General features: G+C 42.7%; 1 protein-coding gene and 2 non-coding genes across 3 annotated transcripts; all 3 read left to right on the forward strand.

Moving 5' to 3' along the window:
• Positions 1-8,243: 8,243 nt before the first annotated feature.
• On the forward strand, positions 8,244-15,557 carry ATP5F1B (ATP synthase F1 subunit beta). The gene is made up of 10 exons (XM_039216879.1): positions 8,244-8,403; positions 8,872-9,054; positions 9,280-9,454; positions 10,767-10,888; positions 11,136-11,320; positions 11,839-11,997; positions 12,143-12,265; positions 13,397-13,609; positions 14,481-14,682; positions 15,294-15,557. Exons 1-10 carry the CDS (start codon positions 8,277-8,279, stop codon positions 15,389-15,391), a joined length of 1,587 nt encoding a protein of 528 aa, XP_039072810.1. The 5' UTR covers positions 8,244-8,276; the 3' UTR covers positions 15,392-15,557.
• LOC120219970 lies at positions 9,119-9,194 on the forward strand. Its single transcript, XR_005525423.1, has one exon. It is a non-coding gene; the product is annotated as a small nucleolar RNA SNORD59 (small nucleolar RNA).
• On the forward strand, positions 10,977-11,047 carry LOC120219969. Its single transcript, XR_005525422.1, has one exon. It is a non-coding gene; the product is annotated as a small nucleolar RNA SNORD59 (small nucleolar RNA).
• Positions 15,558-15,575: the final 18 nt, after the last annotated feature.

Genomic DNA, 15,575 nt, shown 5'->3' on the forward strand with positions numbered 1-15,575 from the left:
CCAGGCACCCCTCAACTTTCTAAACCTCCCAGGAAGGGAAGAAAAGTAATTGCTTAATTGCATGAAGTTTTTATCTACCAATTTAGTTTGGGCTAGTTTTAATTTCTAATGTTTGGTGAGAAGTTTTCCTTTTTCCTTTTTTTTTTAATCTTTTATTCATTTTTGAGATAAAAGAGTGTGAGTTGGGGAGGAACAGAGAGGGAGACACCGTATGAAACAAGCTCCAAGCTGTCAGCTCAGAGTCCGACATGGGGCTCAAATCCAAGAACCATGAGATCATGACCAGAGCTGGGTCAGACACTTAACCAACTTGAGCCACCCAGGTGTCCCTCCTTTTTTTTTTTTTTTCTTCCATTATTTTCAGAGAGTGCAAGTCAGGGAGCGGGGTAGAGGAGGGAGGGAGAGAATCCTAAGTAGGCTCCATGCTCAACGTGAAGCCGAATGCAGGGTTTGCGCCTGCAGGTCAAGCATGAGCAAGGGAGGGGCAGAGAGAGAGGGAGACACAATCTGAACCAGACTCTGGGCTCTGAGCTCTCAGTACAGAGTCTCAGGGGCTTCCACCCATGAACTGAGATCATAACCTGAGCCAAAGTCAGATGCTCAGGCCAAGTGAGCCAGACTGGCTCCCCTCAGCAGTCTTTTCTAAAGTGAAAACCAAATCCTGTCACTCAGAGTTTTATTGTTTTGTCTAAATTGTTTATGTGAAGAACCTGTTCATAAATGTAGCCTAAATATTTTAGCCTATATCCACTGACCTTCACTTCCATACTCCTATCTAGCAACCTGTTTTCCTGGCTGTATGGAGTAATGATCACAAGTTCAGGAGTGAGAGAATTCCAAAGCTGCTTCCACTACAAGTGTAACTGCCTTGTCCCTTAAGCATTGGTCTTTGTTCTCACTATTAATAAGCCTCACCACTCAATTGAGTTCAATCCTTCTATTTCTCTGTGGTTCATCTTGAACCCAGTGGTTCTCAACATACCAAAATCATGGGGCTTTGTGATAATATGGATTCCTAGGTCCTAATGCTAGATAGGCTTTAGTAGGTCCACGTCGGGGCCAGGAATTTGCACTTTAGCTGACACTTGAGATCTGTGATTTTTGAACTGGGATCCCTGGACTTAGCATGAGTGTTCCCTAAGAACTTTTTAGAAAAGTTAATTCTGGGCCTCTGAGTCAGAAACAGGATAGAGGCCAGTCATCTTAAGTTATCTAGGTGACCTGTGCCAAAATTTGACAACCACTGTTTTCAATTCTTAAAATACTGTTTTTTTGAGAGAGGTAGGTGTGTGTGTGTGTGAGAGAGAGAGAGTGGGGGAGGGCAGAGAGAGAGAGAATCTGAAGCAGGCTTCAAGCTGTCAGCATAGAGCCCAGTACAGGACTCAAAACTCATGAACTGAGATCATGACCTGAGCCAAAGTCAGGCACTTAACCAACTGAGCGACCCAGGTGCCCCCAGAATCTGCATTTGTAGATCTAACACTGGCTGTTGAGATGGAGTGGCTCACCCGGTTGAGCATCCGACTGTGGCTCAGGTCATGATCTCATGGTTAATGAGTTCGGGTCCCACATCGGGCTCACTGCTGTCAGCACAGAGCCCACTTTGGATCCTTTATCCCCCTCTGCACCTCCTCTCCTTATGCTCTCTCAATAAAAAATAAACATTTAAAAAATAAAATGCAGATTCTGAATCAGTTTATGCTGCAGGTATATCAGCCCTGTTATGTGAGACTTCTTTTTTTTTTTTTTTTTATGTTTTATTTATTTCTAGGAGAGAGAGAGAGACAGCGTGAGCAGGGGAGGGTCAGAGAGAGAGGGAGTCACAGACTCTGAAACAGGCTCCAGGCTCTGAGCTGGCAGTCAGCACAGAGCCCGATGCGGGGCTCGAACCCACGAACTGCGAGATCATGACCCAAGCGAAAGTCGGACGCTTAACCAACTACGCCACCCGGGCGCCCCTGTTATGTGAGACTTCTATATTTAGTGTGATGGAGTAGCTACTAGCCACATAGTTACTGATAATCTGAAATGTGGCTAGTGTGACTGACAAACTGATTTTTTTTTATTTAGTTTTAGTGAATTTAACCCCATATGGTTATAGTGGGTAGTGTAGTTTTGGTGATTCTGATGCTGGTGGTTCCTGGCCCACTCATTAAAACAATTCATTAATCAAATTCTTACCAAATGTTATGGGGAAATCCTTCTAAGCATGATGTAAAATCTAAAAGGTAACAAAGGAAAAGTTAACAAATCTGACAATAAAGATTTACAGGTTGGAGCATCTGGCTGGCTCAATTGGTAGAGCATGCAACTCTTGATCTCAGGGTTGTAAGTTTGATCCCCAAATTGGGTATAGAGATTACTTAAAATCTTTAAAAAAAAGCATAGGTCAAAAGCTATTAGGTTAAATGATGAGTGATGTACTAGAAAATATTTAACCTTTACATTTGAAGAGCACTTAACCATGATAAGCCAGAAGGAAAAATTATGGGCAAAACATAGGAACAGGTAATCTGAAGAAATACAACTGGCCAATAAACATGAAAGTATTCCAACTTAGCAAGAATTAGGGAAATAATTCATTCATGTAATATGTTCATTCAGTAATTTCATTCATGTAATATTAGCTACACTTTAAAGTTTTGGCAGGCATTCTTGAAACCTGGTAAATTAGCAAGATGGTTTTAGAAGGCCACTTAGCAGAATCTCATTTAAAAGTACATAATTTAAGGGGCACCTGGGTGGGTCAGTCAGTTGACCATCCAACTTTGGCTCAAGTCATGATCTCGTGGTTTGTGGGTTTGAGCCCCGCAACCGGCTCTATGCTGACAGCTCAGCCTGGAACCTGCTTTGGATCCTGTGTCTCCCATTCTCTCTGCTTGTTCTCTGTCTTTGTCTCTCAAAAATGAATAAATGTTAAAAATTATTTTAAAAAAAATTTTGGGGGCGCCTGGGTGGCTTAGTCAGTTAAGCGTCTGACTTTCGCTTAGGTCATGATCTCATGGTTCATGGGTTCGAGCCCCGCGTCGGGCTCTGTGCTGACTGCCAGCTCAGAGCCTGGAGCCTGTTTCAGTCTGTGACTCCCTCTCTCTCTGACCCTCCCCTGCTCACTCTCTCTCTCTAGAAATAAATAAAAAAAAAATAGAAAAAAAAAGTATGAACAGTAACAGGACAAAGACTCAATTTTTTGCAAAATGGAGATCTTTTTTGGAACAGCCAACATTTATAAACAGATCATTAANAAATCTTAAAAAAAAAATTTTTTTGTGTATTTTGAGAGACAGAGTCAGAGAGCAAGCAGGGGAGGGGGAGAGAGCAAGGGAGATACAGGATCTGAAGCAGGCTTTAGGCTCTGAGCTAGCTGTCAGCACAGAGCCTGACACGGGGCTCAAACCCAGGAACCGTGAGATCATGACCTGAGCCGAAGTCAGACGCTTAACCGACTGAGTCACCCAGGTGCCCCAAGAAAAAAAATTTTTTAAGAACATAATTTAAGCCAATGAAAGAAATATTAGTGCACACTATGTGTACAAGATTTCCATTATTGCATGTAATAGGACTCTGAAACAGTCCAAATGACCATTAGTGGGATAAAATAAATCATTACACATTCTAAGGGCATAATGTACAGACAATAAATGTATTGGAGCCTCTGGCTGGCTCAGTTGGTATAGCCAGTGACTCTTGATCTTGGGGTTGTGAGTTTGAGCCCCAAGTTGGTCACAGAGATTGACTTAAAATATTTAAAAAAGAAAAAAGTAAACGTACTGACACAAGGTTCTCCAAAACAAAAATCATAAAACTTAATTTTTCTGGGGGCACCTGGCTGGCTAAGTCAGTAGAATATACAGCTCTTGATCTCAGGGTTGTAAGTTTGAGCCCCACATTGGGTGTAGAGATTACTGAAAAAGGGGCTCCTAGCTGGCTCAGTCAGAAGAGCTTGTGACTCTTGATTTTAGGGTTGTGAGTTCAAGCCCCACATTTTGTGTGTGAAGATTACTTAAAATCTTTTTTTTAAAAATTACTAAATAAAAGTTTTCTGCAGTGTGCTTCCACTGCAGAGGTTTAAAAAGAGTGAGGTTTAAAAAGAGGCAAGGGTTGGGGGGGTATGTATGTTCTATGTATAAGCAATGGACAGAAAGTAAATGGGGTACACGCAAAACTTTTAGTAGGAAAGGGGGAGTGAGATTTTGGGGGTAATTGTACTCTTGAAAGGATTTATTTCCTGTGTATCAAGAATATGGTCATGTATTACTTGTGTAAAGAAAAAAACCAGAAACCAAAACTGTGGTTTTGAATTGAAGAGAATGTTCAATTTCTGAGGTAGAACTATTTTTTTTTTTTAAGACAGAGACAGTGCAAGTGGGGGAGGGTCAGAGAGAGAACCTGCTTGGGAGCAGGCTCCATACTCAGTGCAGAGCTCCCTGCGGGGCTTGAAATCTCAATCCTTGAGATCATGACCTAAGCCGAAATCAAGAGTTGGTCGCTTAATCAAGGAGCCCCCCAGGCGCCCCTCTGAGGTAGAACTTTTAAGGATAAAATTTGGGAATGACTGAGGAGTTAAAATGCTTACGTGAAGTGTGAAATTAATTAGAATTCAGAGGTTAAAGAACTCTGAAGCCAGAATATTTGAATGGATTGTTTTCATGAATTTGAAATCACCCCAAGTGATAGTAAAAAATGTAGAGACAAAAACATTCTAGAAGAATTCTTCTAGGGTACTAGAAGAATGTGTGGTATGACCAAATAAAATTGGTAAGTTTTTCGGTCATATATTATGCAGTCATTTGGAATTAACTTCAGGTAAGAAGCCAGATTAGGACTATGTGGTTCCTATTGTCTCATAAGTAGCTTCTATTTCACATAAAATATTACCTTGGGCTCTCTGGGAATCAAGAAACACAAAGTAGGACCAAAACATACCAGATTTCTAAATGACACAATTTGGGGACGCCTGGGTGGCCCAGTTGGTTAAGCGTCTGACCTACGCTCAGGTCATGATCTCACGGTTGTGGGTTCAAGCCCTGTGTTGGGCTCTGTGCTGGCAGCTAGCTCAGAGCCTGGAGCTGCTTCATATTCTTTGTCTCCCTCTCTCTCTGACCCTCCCCTGCTCACACTGCCTCTCTCTCTCAGAAATAAAACATTTAAGAAAATTTTTTTTTAAATGACACAACTTGTTCAGAAAAGCCTATCTCAATATGTCTTATTTTAGACAGTATTTACAAATTTAGCAGCTTTTCTAATTTCAGAACAGGACCTAAAGTTGCTGAGGGCAAACATTGGTAGCAAAAATAAGTTCACAAACTTAAGGGGTGCCTGGGTGGCTCAGTTGGTTAAGAGTCCAGTTTGGTTTCAGTTCAGGTCGTGATCTCATTGTTCGTGAGGTTAAGTCCTGAATCAGGCTCTGCACTGACATCTCAGAGCCTGCTTGGGGTTCTCTCTCTCTCTCTCTCTCTCTCTCTCTGCCCCTCCCCTGCTTGTGCACAAGAGCTCTTTCTCTCAAAGTAAGTAAACTTAAAAAAGTTCACAAACTTGGGGCCCTGGTGTCTCTGTTAAGTGTCCAACTTCAGCTCAGATCATGATCTCACGGTTCATGAGTTTGAGCCCCACCCTGGGTTCTGTGCTGATAGGTCAGAGACTTGAGCCTGCTTCAGATCCTTTGTCTCCCTCTCTCTGCCCTTCCCCCATTGCATTCTCTCTCTCTCTCTCTTTCTCTCTCTCTCTCTCTCCTCCCCCCGTCCCTCTCTCTCCCTCTCTCTCTCTCAAACATAAACATTAAAAAATATTTTTAAGTTCACAAACTTAAGGAAAATGGAGAAACATCTCTTAGATCTTGACCTTAGTAACATTGAAAGTTTTTAGCATTGCAATATGAGTCAAAGACGTTAGTTATAACCCAAATATCCAAGAAAAAGTTAAATTACTTGATTATCTGCTGAGGACAAAGAAATATGTGACACATTTGAAAAAGTAATGAGTTTCAGTTATCTGGAGATTTATGAAAATCTGATACCTGGGTTTAGTGAAGCGTCAGGATAAATGTGTTTGATGATTAATAAAATTTTGGCCAAGGCCAAAATTGGTGATACAAGACCAACGGATCTTAACACAAGTCAATAGTAAGCTATTGTATACTAGTATACAATATTGTATACTAGTATACTAGCTGACATAAATACAGTGTTAATTATGTGCCATGCATTGTCCTAAATGTGCTTTCATTTTTAATCGTTAAGTCTCAGAACAGCCCTATGAGATTATTCCCATTTCATTATTGCTTTTTAGATGAGGAAACTAATGCTCAGAGAATTTAATTTGCCTAATGACATCTATTAAGTAGCAAAAGCAAGATTTTAACCTAGACAGTCTGGCTTCAGTGACAATAAGGAATATCCTAGCTTAGCTATAGAAACTTAAGCTCTAATAGTAAAATACATAGGACCCTATTAACTGGGATGCTGTGCTCAGACTAATGGAAAGCACATGGATCACAAATCAAAAATGAGGATTATGTCTTATGGTGCAACCCATTGAAATTATCTTTGACCCCACTTCACCAGGAAATGAATCCCTAGTTTTCAAGCCTAATTGGTTCTATTTCATCCCTATATAGGTGTTTATGTGATTGATGCTATTGACCACTTTTTCCTTAACATTCTCTTTCCTGATTCTTAACACGGAACATGGTTTTGGTCCTTTGCCGCTTCCTTTGCTGTTTTTCTCTACCTGTTCCATACATGTTGCTGTTTTAGAGGGTTCTTTCTTTTTTACCAGACAAGATTACCCAAATTTAACATTCTCTTCCTGTTTTCTCTCTTTTTTTTTTTTAATTTTTTAATGTTTTATTTATTTCTAAGAGAGAGAGAGAGACAGCGTGAGCAGGGGAGGGTCAGAGAGAGAGGGAGTCACAGACTCTGAAACAGGCTCCAGGCTCCGAGCTGGCAGTCAGCACAGGGCCCGACGCGGGCTCGAACCCACGAACCGCGAGATCATGACCTAAGCGAAAGTCGGACGCTTAACCGACTAAGCCACCCAGGCGCCCCCTGTTTTCTCTTTTAAATTCTTTAGTAGCTCTACCTGCCAAACAGGAAACTTTTTCACTATCATTCAGAAAGACAAGAACCAATGGGAGCTGGTGGGAAGAAGTTCGATAGTGCCGTGATGAACTCTATATAGCCAGGTTTGTTCCAACAGATTAAGGGTCTCCAACCTTGCCCCCAAATACAGAAAAGGATGCCCTGTTTCTGATTTTCCATACTCCAGAAATACTTCCACACACCTACCTCTGCCAGTCTCCACTTCCATCCAAAGCCCTGAGAGCTGGCTCCTGCTAATCTCTTTACTACCCCTTCCCTTTTTTTCTTCACCTCTAACCTTCCTGACCTGCAGTTAAACAAAAGGAGCATAAGATTTCATGCAAACGTGTGCTTGGAATAGTCTTTCTACTTCACCCTAGGAATTTCTACCCGGTTTCACAACAGGTATATCCATCTCCTCCACTTTGAGGCAATTCCCCTACATCTCTAGGTGACCCAAGTTTATCCCCTCCTTCGTGCACCCACTTTACCCAGTACTAATCAGGAACTATCACATTTTAGTGCGTTGTTTTCTGTTTTTGAAAGGTCTTAATTATTTTTGTTTCCTCAATGCCTGGCACACATCTGTTAAGTGCCCTGGTTCATTAGCTTCTTTCATTGTACGGTTTAAAGTGAACTAGATTGTCCGGATCCTTGACACGCTGAACGGCCTGGAAGCTTCCAATCGCACGACTGCAAAAGAAAAACCAAGTTCTGAGTCTAAAGAAGGCTCCTGACTTTCCCAAGGTCACCGTCAGTGGTGCTTCCCCAGGCTACTACTTCCCCAGCCCCCGCCCCTGAGACTGTCAACCTAGTTCGAAGTTCTATCTAAGGTGAGAGCACAAGGACAGGCAAAGACAGCCCACGTGCTTCACAACAGGAACTCTGCCCCTTTCTTAAACGTAGTTCCGGCAAGAACTCTCTCCAATTGACATCCCTATTGTCCAATTACATTTCGAGTCTCCGAGGGTTGCCCTTAACCTGACAATGTCCAATAAAAAAGAAGGACTTCAGATTGGCACCAATATTGACCAATGGCTGAAAAGATCAGAGATTATTAACCTATAGGAGCAGCACTGAGAATGATATTCAGCAAATTTATCCAATGGACTTGCTTACTGCAGAGTTGGCCTCTCCCCAACGGCGGGGCAGTTGGCGGCTCCGACCACTGCAGCGCTCAGTCTCCACCCGAGCTCCGCCATGTTGGGTCTTGTGGGCCGTGTGGCCGCCACCTCGGCCTCCGGGGCCTTGCGGGGACTCGGCCCTTCAGCACCGCTACCCCAAGTCCAGGTCTTATTGCGGGCCACCCCGGCAGTGTTCCAGCCTGGTAAGTGCCTTCCTCTAGGAGGTGGGTTTGTTTCTGCCGCCCCATGACCTTGAGCCAGGGGCAGATTTTCACTCGGGCCTAAGGTATTTCTGATGTTAGAAGGACGTCAGGGTGAGCGACCAGCCCTCTAATGGCGGGAGAACCAGAATAGGATGCCCATGGGACCTTTCTTCGACCTAATTCGTGTCATTTTGTAAAAGGAGTTATCCGTGACGGAAAAGTGCGGGCAGGTGTCCTGACCTTCCTGTGAATGAGGGCACGGAGCTCTCGAATCGTGGGGTTTTGTGCATGGGAAAATTGTGCAGGCGCATTCTCGGTTCTTGCGTGGCCTTCCCTCCGGACTCCTTTTGCAAGCGAGAGGAGGCCGGTCGTGGGCCGAATTTACCAGTTCTTGTGGGTTAATACGGGTCTTCCAATGACCATTAACTGCCTTGACCCCGTTTTCTTTACATTTTTTTTGTTTGTTAGCTAGAGACTATGCCGCCCAAACATCGCCTTCGCCGAAGGCAGGAGCTGCCACTGGGCGCATCGTGGCAGTCATCGGTGCCGTGGTGGATGTCCAGTTTGATGAAGGACTACCACCCATCCTAAATGCCCTGGAAGTGCAAGGCAGGGAGACCAGGCTGGTTTTGGAGGTGGCCCAGCATTTGGGTAAGTAGAATTTGTTAGAAGTAGGAAAGAGCTTTAGTTCAAATATTCCCCCCAAACCAGTCTTCCTTCTATGATGATTTTATCAAAATGACTTTCGTTCTTCTGAGTATGCTGAAGCCACATTTTAGGTACTGAGAAGGAGCCTTGGTTGACTTAGGCCAGATGGACTTTATTAAATATGAAGCTAACTTGTCCTTGGGTATAACCCTGCAATGCCTTTAACAGGTGAGAGCACGGTGAGGACTATTGCAATGGATGGTACAGAAGGCTTGGTTAGAGGTCAGAAAGTCCTGGATTCTGGCGCACCAATCAAAATTCCTGTTGGTCCTGAGACCTTGGGCAGAATCATGAATGTCATTGGAGAACCTATTGATGAGAGAGGTCCCATCAAAACCAAACAGTAAGTATACTTCCTCCTGTGTCTACAGTGCAAAGGAATTGCTTTCTCTGTAGGTGTTTCTGTTTTTGTTTGTTTTGTTTTAAGTAAGTTCTACACCAAACCTGGGGCTTGAACTCTAGAGTCACATGCTCCACTGACTGAGCCAGGCACCCCTTTTGCAGTTTTGTACATAAAGGCAACACCTAGTGAGCCATTTTTCCTGCAGAGAATATTTAAAATGGTGATACTGTTGTTAAAACCACAAATGTAGTTTTCTTTCTGAAGAAAATTGAGGATGCAGAAGTTCTGATTTTAGAAAACTTGCTCCTCCTTTAGGACTCAAATTGATGATTTATGTGAGTTTTAATACCAATGGCTTAGGCTGTGGGGTTTCCAGAAGTGACAAGTCTTCCTATTCCCTGATGATATATGAACAAGTGCTGTTAGGTTAGGGCTTATTAAAAGGAAAATCTTTATGACAATTAAAGTTGTTAGGAAATGGGGGCAGAGACCTGGGTAGGTCAGTGTCTGATCGCGGCGCAGGTCATGATCTCACAGTTCATGGGATCAAGCCCTGTGTCAGGCTTTGCAGTGACAGTGTAGAGCCTGCTTGGGATTCTCTCCCTCACTCTGCTCCTACCGTGCTCATGCTTATGCTCTCTTGCTTGCTTTCTCAAATATATATTTTTTTAATATTTTTATTTATTTCTAGGAGAGAGAGAGAAAGCGTGAGCAGGTGAGGGTCAGAGAGAGAGACAGACACAGACTCCGAAATAGGCTCCAGGCTCTGAGCTGGCAGTCAGCACAGAGCCCGATGCAGGGCTCGAACCCACGAACTGCGAGATCATGACCTAAGCGAAAGTCGGACGCTTAACCAACTAAGCCACCCAGGCGCCCCTCAAATATTTTTTGAAAAATGTTAGGAAATGGTTGGGGTGCTGGTTGCCTCAGCCTGTTAAGCGTCTAACTTCAGCTCAGTTCATGATAATTGCAGTTTGTGAGTTCAAGCCCCTCTTCAGGCTCTGTGCTGACAGGTCGGAGCCTGGATCCTTCAGATTCTAAGTCTCCCTCTCTCTCCGCCCCTCCCCTGCTTGCACGGGCTCACGTGCCCTCTCAAAAATAAACATTAAAATTTTTTTAAAATGTTAAGAAATGGGATTATTGCTTTGTGAGGTATTGGAAACCCCTTTATTTCAGACTGTTAGGCTAGGTGCCACATGACAACTTGTCTGAATTGTTATATAAGAGGTGAGACTATGAGTAAAGGGTTAGAATTGAGAGGAACCCTTCAACCTGATGAATAGAGCCTGTTCCTCTTTTCCAACTGTTACAGATTTGCAGCTATTCATGCTGAGGCTCCTGAGTTCATGGAGATGAGTGTTGAGCAGGAAATTCTGGTTACTGGTATCAAGGTTGTGGACCTGCTGGCTCCCTATGCCAAGGGTGGCAAAATTGGTATGTTATTGGTGGTACATAGTTTCCAAACCTAATGTGGGAAGAAAAAAAATCTTACCATGTAAATGAGTGGGTACTAAGATCTATCCCTCACTGATGAGTAGCTTCTGACTTTCGTTCTTCTGAGTTTGCTGAAGCCAGATGCCATTCCTGAGAAGGGAAAAGAATATAGGTATTTTTTGTTTTTAGAAGTTTGCTTATTTGGGAGCACAGGACTCAAATGTTGCTTCTTTTCAACCTCTTCCAGGGCTCTTTGGTGGTGCTGGCGTCGGCAAGACTGTGTTGATCATGGAGTTAATCAACAATGTGGCCAAAGCCCATGGTGGTTACTCTGTATTTGCTGGTGTTGGTGAGAGGACCCGTGAAGGCAATGACTTATATCATGAAATGATTGAGTCCGGTGTTATCAACTTAAAAGATGCTACCTCCAAGGTGAGGTGTAGGCGGATTTATGTTCGCATAATAGTTGTGCCAGGAAACCATTTTAGTTGACTGCATTGCTAGCTGAAACCATGTGTTATGATTTCATTTTAGTGTCTTAGGACATACAAAGGAAATTCTTGACAGTGTTTTCCCCCCACATCTAATACACTAACTAATACACAACTAATACACTAACACATTTTTTTCGTCTTTGACATTACATTACATTTCTAGACTTTGTTTTTAGTAGGGTAGTCCCATCATTTGAGGTTAATTTTGGGAGCTGGAGCTAATTCAGGTATCTCAAATAGCCCTATTTTGTGCCTTTCATTTAGTTTTATTTCCTATTTCAGGAATTTTGCTTCAATAACCTAAGAATAACATAAAATAAGAATTTTGCTTCAATAATCATAATATTGAAACTTTCTGATGAAGGTTATTTTGGTTCTTTCTCTGATTTGGGGACCTTAGATGTATGGCTTCCATATTCCTTTGCCATATTTTCTGATTGTGTGTGATTACTTCAGGTAGCGCTAGTGTACGGTCAAATGAATGAACCACCTGGTGCTCGCGCCCGGGTAGCTCTGACTGGACTGACTGTTGCTGAATACTTCAGAGACCAAGAGGGTCAAGATGTACTGCTCTTTATTGATAACATCTTTCGTTTCACCCAGGCTGGCTCTGAGGTAAGAGAAAGCTTGGGAGGACTTGTTTCATTTGACCTTTCTATGGAATGATGAGGCTAAAGATGTAGACACCTAAAACCTGTGTTCTCATTCCCTTTATTTTCTTTTTTCTCCTCTCCTCCCCCCCCCCCGCCCCGCCCCATAGGTGTCTGCTTTATTGGGCAGAATCCCTTCTGCTGTGGGCTATCAGCCTACCCTGGCCACCGACATGGGTACCATGCAGGAAAGAATCACCACCACCAAGAAGGGATCTATTACCTCTGTGCAGGTAAAAAACAGTGAAATGGATGAAGGTCTAATTTATATAAAAGTATATACATGGGGGGCCTGGGTGGCTCAGTCGGTTAAGCGTCTGACTTTGCCTTAGGTCATGATCTCACGGTTCGTGGATTTGAGTCCCGCATCAGGCTCTTCTGTGCTGAATGTTTGCTCAGAGCCTGGAGCCTGCTTCGGATTCTGTGTCTCTTTCTCTGTCTGGCCCTCCTCCACTCACACTCTCTCTCACTCTGTTTCTCAAAACTAAATAAATGTTAAAAAAATATATATATGTGGTGCCTGGGTGGCTTAGTCGGTTAAGCGTCCGACTTTCGCTTAGGTCATGATCTCGCGGTTCGTGGGTTCGAGCCCCGTGTCGAGCTCTGTGCTGACTGCCACCTCAGAGCTTGGAGCCTATTTTGGAGTCTGTCTCCCTCTCTCTCTCTGACCCTCCTCTGCTCACGCGCTCTCTCTCCTAGGGGAAAAAAAAAAAAAAAAAAAAAAATATATATATATATATATGTATATATACACACACACAAAGTATAAAACCTAGTTATGGATCTCTCAAGGTTTTTAACAAGGTTAATGAGCTCCCTGAAATATGTCTGATACTCTATGTGTAGAGACCCCAAAAAGTTAAGAAATGCTCATTTAAGGTAGTTGACGGCATGTATATGAATGTAGATTACAAAGTAGTGGTTTCTAGCCTGGGGAGTCTGAGATGCATGGAAACTGGGCATTAATTATGCAGTGTACTAATGTGCTACACTGTGTGTTTTCAGACATCTATAGTTTAAGTAATAAAATATCTGAAGTGTCTAAATTGTAGTAACTTTCAGTGAACCATTGCAATCATGCAAATTTTTTTGTTTTTAACTAAAAGTGTGGGTATCACTATAGTAGGGTTAAAATGTAGGATGAAGAACAAAAGGAATGACAGTGAAAATTTTTTCATCGCAGCTTGGAGGGACCAGATCATCTATAAGCTCACTCACTAGGTATTAGGGATGGTAAGACTTCTTTGAGGTGAACTCTTAAATGTTAAGTTGGAATGAAATGATGAGAGGTCAGAAAAGGAGGGTGCCTTAAATGGAATCATTTGTCTTCCTGCTGCTCTTCATGGGTTCTTGACTCACTCTAGGCTATCTATGTGCCTGCCGATGACTTGACGGACCCTGCCCCTGCCACTACCTTTGCCCATTTGGATGCTACCACTGTGTTGTCCCGTGCTATTGCTGAGTTGGGCATCTACCCAGCTGTGGATCCTCTGGATTCCACCTCTCGAATTATGGATCCCAACATTGTTGGAAATGAGCATTATGATGTTGCCCGTGGGGTACAAAAGATCCTACAGGTGAGTACTGCAGGTGAGACCAGTGTCCATAAAGTCATACAGTGGGTATTTGGGTGTAATATTAAGACCAAATCCTTCCTGGTGACTTGTGTGATTTGCTTTGGAGCAAAGAAAGAGGAGACCTGCGGTTTCTATTAAAGAATATTAATGAGGGGCGCCTGGGTGGCTCAGTTGGTTGAACATCCAACTTCAGCTCAGGTCATGATCTCACTGTGAGTTCGAGCCCTGCATTGGGCTCTGTGCTGACAGCTCAGCTTGGAGCCTGCTTCAGATTCTGTGTCTCCCTCTCTCTGCCCCTCTGCTTCTCGTGCTGTCTCTCACTCAAAAATGAATCAACATGAAAAAAATTAAGGGGCACCTGGGTTGCTCAGTTGGCTAAGCGGCCAACTTCAGCTCAGGTCGTGATCTCACAGTTGTGGGTTTGAGCCCTGCATCAGGCTCTGTGCTGACAGCTCAGAGCCTGGAGCCTGCTTCGGATTCTGTGTGTCTCTGATCCTGCCCTGTTCACACTGTGTCTTTCTCTCTCAAAAATAAATAAACATTAAGAAAAAAAATTTTTTCTAAATGATTAAGTTTTAAAAAAAGTATTAATGAATTCTTTTGGGTTTCCAGGTACTTAGATTTAGAATCTATTTTTTCTAATGGCACTAGACAAAAGTAGGGAGAATAAGACATGATCTTAGACACTGAGGGCCCTCAGCCTCCCAAGTATATAATTTCACTACTTAACTGTTTCACTTACAAAGTGAGGTAATGTGCTAAAATGCTTTGTACAGAGCTTGTTGTGGAAACAAGTTGGTATTAATTCTTAGGTTTTTGTCCAAATTTAAAAGAATGTGAATATTTATTCAGGCCTCCTGTTTTCTCATAGGACTACAAATCTCTTCAGGACATCATTGCTATCCTGGGTATGGATGAACTTTCTGAGGAAGACAAGTTGACTGTGTCCCGTGCACGGAAAATACAGCGTTTCCTGTCTCAGCCATTCCAGGTTGCTGAGGTTTTCACAGGTCATATGGGGAAGCTGGTACCTCTGAAGGAGACCATCAAAGGTTTCCAGCAGATTTTGGCAGGTGAGACTGCCTGTGTAAAGCTGAACATAAAATAGCAGAGAAGCTGAAATCTCTTGAATACTCTTTGCACTATGTTCCCATTCCAGCAGTCATCAAGGATTATATAAGTATATTGTGCCTAGTTGTAGAATTTTTTTCGTTAAAACCACACACAACAAAACTATTGTCTGTCAGTGTTCTTTGGAAATACTGTCTTTACTTCTGAGAGTAAAACTTATATTGATTGTTGTCATCCAACACTTACTGAGTGCTTTCTGTCTTGGCTGCTACTCTTCGGCGTGAATTATAGATCCTTATAAGGAAGGCATTATATCTTGTTTTTACAAATCAGGAAGTTTGAAGCCCAAAAAAGTTTAAAATAACCGGTCCTGATACCATCCAGCCAAGGTAGAGCACAAAAATTGAATCCAGGTTATGTGGCCAGGACTATTTATTCATAATCCATACTGTATCCTGTGTTGTAAATTCGGTTTAAGACAGAAGTCTGTTAAAAGATTTCTTGGATGACACAAACTCATGATATTCTGACAGGTGACCCCAAGTGAAGTATGTATATACCACAAAAAGTTTATCTTTCCACTTATGACCAGTGAATTTTTTTCCCCATATAGGTGATTATGACCATCTCCCAGAACAGGCCTTCTATATGGTGGGACCCATTGAGGAAGCTGTGGCAAAAGCTGATAAGCTGGCCGAAGAGCATTCGTGAGGAAATCCTTTTGACAAACTAAGCGCTTGTCCTCTGTGCTGTACTTCTTGCCCCTAATCCAAAAATCTCAGTTTGCTCCATAGGCCACATCAGAGCCTTGATTGAAGACATTGTATTCTGTCTGAAGAGTATTTAAGGTTTCCAATAAAACGTACACCCGTCAAAATTGGTCTGTTTTTCTTGG

This window comes from Hyaena hyaena, unplaced genomic scaffold, assembly GCF_003009895.1.
Source record: "Hyaena hyaena isolate Hyena2069 unplaced genomic scaffold, ASM300989v1 scaffold_655, whole genome shotgun sequence".
NCBI classification, from domain to species: Eukaryota; Metazoa; Chordata; class Mammalia; order Carnivora; family Hyaenidae; genus Hyaena; species Hyaena hyaena.

What these genes read in the sequence shown, in the direction of transcription:
- ATP5F1B (XM_039216879.1), top strand. Translation starts at nt 8,277, where the DNA reads ATGTTGGGTCTTGTGGGCCGTGTGGCCGCCACCTCGGCCTCCGGGGCC. An exon ending in TGCCAAGGGTGGCAAAATTG is followed by an intron (nt 10,889 to 11,135) that starts GTATGTTATTGG and finishes AACCTCTTCCAG; the next exon opens with GGCTCTTTGGTGGTGCTGGC. An exon ending in GGGTACAAAAGATCCTACAG is followed by an intron (nt 13,610 to 14,480) that starts GTGAGTACTGCA and finishes GTTTTCTCATAG; the next exon opens with GACTACAAATCTCTTCAGGA.